The sequence below is a fragment of the Notolepis coatsorum genome (assembly GCF_963971535.1).
Source record: "Notolepis coatsorum genome assembly, chromosome: 19".
NCBI classification, from domain to species: domain Eukaryota; kingdom Metazoa; phylum Chordata; class Actinopteri; order Aulopiformes; family Paralepididae; genus Notolepis; species Notolepis coatsorum.
Window position 1 is genome coordinate 26,213,404 of NC_140183.1, and position 3,845 is coordinate 26,217,248.

At 50.0% G+C, this 3,845-nt stretch overlaps 1 protein-coding gene across 1 annotated transcript in view; it reads left to right on the forward strand.

Moving 5' to 3' along the window:
• Positions 1-3,845, forward strand: part of LOC311246428 (neural-cadherin) — a gene marked incomplete at its 3' end in the record, with an annotated part of 215,198 nt that overhangs the window by 210,718 nt on the left and 635 nt on the right. Inside the window, 2 exon segments of the mRNA XM_084336584.1 lie at positions 524-777; positions 995-1,240. Of these exon segments, the coding sequence (XP_084192710.1) occupies positions 524-777; positions 995-1,240 (500 nt within the window).

A 3,845-nucleotide genomic window follows, 5' to 3' on the forward strand; every position in this document is an offset into this window, starting at 1 on the left:
ATAATATCGGTAGGCCGATAATATCGGACATCATTTCTTTATATGAGATAACTGGTAAACAGAATACACTCAAATATGTAGAATCATTTCAGAATAGGAACGTGCATGGAAATGAACCAACCCACTGTATATCCAGGCTATGTAGAGCTTGGCCACTACGGGATGCAGTCTGGCTCATTCAATGTTATTGTTAGACATAATCTGACTATAATCCACCCAGACCTGCCAAGTATTAACTGCTGAATCACCATCTCACTGAAACGACTAACTGTAGTCACTGAGGAACACACACATACACAGAAAAGATGGAACACAACAGTCATTGGAGATGTCCTGTTCATAGTATTCTCATGATGTGTATTGCCAACCAATATGGCGCCATGCCACAGTTTATTGGCCAATTGATGATAATCACCCGGTATTTGATTACAATAACCTGTTGTTTTGCCGACCAATATGTCTGCTACAGAGTACTATGAATGATGAAACTCCAACCTGTCCGCTCCTCTGTCTTCCCCCCCAGGTGTCCCGGGGGCCAGGTGACAGTGACGGACGAGGCGTCGGGCCTCCAGCGCTGCGCCCCCTCGCCGTGCGGGCCCTCGTCCTGCCGCAACGGAGGCATGTGCCAGGCCCTGTCACCGGACAGTTACCGCTGCCGCTGCCTGGAGGGCTTCAGGGGCCAGCGCTGCGAGGTGGGCCAGGTGAAGACCCACCGCCTGCCCGCCCTCAGCCCCAGCTCCATCCTGGCCATCAGCATGTGTCTGCTCGTCTTCTTCGGTGAGGACAGAAGGAGACAAGGGCTCTAGTGGTCTTTTCATCTTTTTCTGGGACACACACATACATGCTTATTTTCCCGTCTTACCCACAATGACGTGGATACGGACCATTAGCCGACCGTCAAAAGTAACTAAATACACTTTCCAGCAACTCCAAAACTGCATTATTTCCATGTTGTGACTTGTGTATTTACCACGTGGACAAATACCAATGTAAGATGAGCAGGAACTACCGGTTCTGGAAGAAGAGTCAGTGGGCAAGAAGGTTCTGGAAGAAGAGTCAGTGGGCAAGAAGGTTCTGGAAGAAGAGTCAGTGGGCAAGAAGGTTCTGGAAGAAGAGTCAGTGGGCAAGAAGGTTCTGGTTCTGGAAGAAGAGTCCGTGGGCAAGAAGGTTCTGGTTCTGGAAGAAGAGTCAGTGGGCAAGAAGGTTCTGGAAGAAGAGTCAGTGGGCAAGAAGGGAGATGGTCAAACCGGCTGAGGCTGGTATTTGTAGTAAATACACAAGTCACACATGTAAAAAATAAGACAGTTTTTGGAGTTGTTGGAAAGTGATTTTTCGTTTTATTTTTGACGGTAAGCTGGTCCGTATCTACTTCCAGTCTTTGTGTAAACTAGCTAGCGCGCTGTGGGTCCCTCTCTCTATCTGTACTGCACGCACAGAGAGGAGAAGGGTTCCTATCTTCTTGTCTGACTCTGGGGAAGACAGCAAATTTCCCCAAAAGTTGGCGTGTTCCTTTAAAGCCCCAATCTGTGATTTCCTGTGGGGTATATTCACATACATTCTTAAAGAGAATGATATGTAGGTGGAGAATACGCTATTTTGAACGTTATTAACTTTCTTTCTGTTGTACAAACATGGTCAACAGAAACAAACCTTTTACAGCCAGGAAATTGGCTAGATCAAATACGATTAAAAACTTATATATAACTATTGTCCAATGTCCAGCGATAGTATCAAGAGCTCAATTAATCAACGAGAGAATGAAAAACATGTCTCCCTTCTTATTTCTTATTTTTGGCAGTGGGGCGATTTATTTATGCTTGGATCACTGATTGTGATTGATAAACTTGTAAAAATTAATTTGTTGTGAGGTTTATGGAGTTAACAAGTTGGAACATGTGGTGTCATTGTGACATTGCAGGAAGTATTACTCAATTTATTACATCTCGGGTGAAATTATTCAAATGAAAAACATACCAAGGCATACTTATGTGTGAAATTGTTGGCATAAATAAATCAGCTTTATTTGTGGGGGGTGTATTCCTTTAAACGGCCATTTCAACCATAATTCTCCACTTGCATAATCTGAAAGTAGCCACTTCCGGCTGACTTCCGGTTGCCAATGGCACTTCCTGTCCCATCCAAATACATTGGTTTTAGCTACTTTTCTCCCCTTATTTAAACAACTTTGTCGTCACAGAGAGGCAATGAAACGTTTGTATTATTATAGTATAGAATGTATTTAATAAGCAAACGTTTGTCAGCAGGGTTTTTGGGCTGTATTTCATGTAAAAACGTTTACTGTTAGTTTCCTTGCTCAGCCAGCATTAGCTAACAGAAGCTAGTGGTTAAACAGGCCGGATTAGCTTTGAGCTAACTATCTTTCCCGACCCATGTATTCATTCCATTCTAAACATAACGTTAGTTTACAAAACATGACCTGTCTATATAACGTTGAGGAACAAATTATAAGTGTGTGGGTGTGTGTTTTGGTGAACATTGGACTGCAACAGAAAATGCATCACAGTTACAGACAGTAGCTACTGTTAGCTGCACTCAGGCTGGCTGCACTCAGGCGGCGCGATCAGCCTGTTGGACAGGGAATGAAGATCTCCAGCGAACACTTCATTGCCTCGGATTATGTTGTTGGGGGTGGAAGGTTTGTCCAGAAGACCACTAATCAGCTGAAGCCTGATGCGGTTCCCTCGGTCTTCGACAGACAGACCGGCGCAGGCTCCCGGGAGCGATGGCTAGTTAGTTAGCACCAGCCGAGGACCGGCGTTAGCTGCCGGGAGCGATGGCTAGCCAGTTAGCAACAGCCGGGGACCTGGAGCGATGGCTAGCTAGTTAGCACCAGTCGGGGACCGGCGTTAGCTGCCGGGAGCGATGGCTAGCTAGTTAGAACCAGTCGGGGACCGGCGTCAGCTGCCGGGAGCGATGGCTAGCTAGTTAGCACCAGTCGGGGACCGGCGTTAGCTGCCGGGAGCGATGGCTAGCTAGTTAGCACCAGCCGGGGACCGGCGTTAGCTGCCGGGAGCGATGGCTAGCTAGTTAGCACCAGCCGGGGACCGGGAGCGATGGCTAGCTAGTTAGCACCAGTCGGGGACCGGCGTTAGCTGCCGGGAGCGATGGCTAGCTAGTTAGCACCAGTCGGGGACCGGCGTCAGCTGCCGGGAGCGATGGCTAGCTAGTTAGCACCAGTCGGGGACCGGCGTTAGCTGCCGGGAGAGATGGCTAGCTAGTTAGCACCAGCCGGGGACCGGGAGCGATGGCTAGCTAGTTAGCACCAGTCGGGGACCGGCGTCAGCTGCCGGGAGCGATGGCTAGCTAGTTAGCACCAGCTGGGGACCAACCGACTGGTGCTAACTAGCTAGCCATCGCTCCCGGCAGCTAACGCCGGTCCCCGACTGGTGCTAACTAGCTAGCCATCGCTCCCGGTCCCCGGCTGGTGCTAACTAGCTAGCCATCGCTCCCGGCAGCTGACGCCGGTCCCCGACTGGTGCTAACTAGCTAGCCATCGCTCCCGGTCCCCGGCTGGTGCTAACTAGCTAGCCATCGCTCCCGGCAGCTGACGCCGGTCCCCGACTGGTGCTAACTAGCTAGCCATCGCTCCCGGCAGCTAACGCCGGTCCCCGACTGGTGCTAACTAGCTAGCCATCGCTCCAGGTCCCCGGCTGTTGCTAACTGGCTAGCCATCGCTCCCGGGAGCCTGCGCCGGTCTGTCTGTCGAAGACCGAGGGAACCGCATCAGGCTTCAGCTGATTAGTGGTCTTCTGGACAAACCTTCCACCCCCAACAACATAATCCGAGGCAATGAAGTGTTCGCTGGAGATCTTCATTCCCTGTCC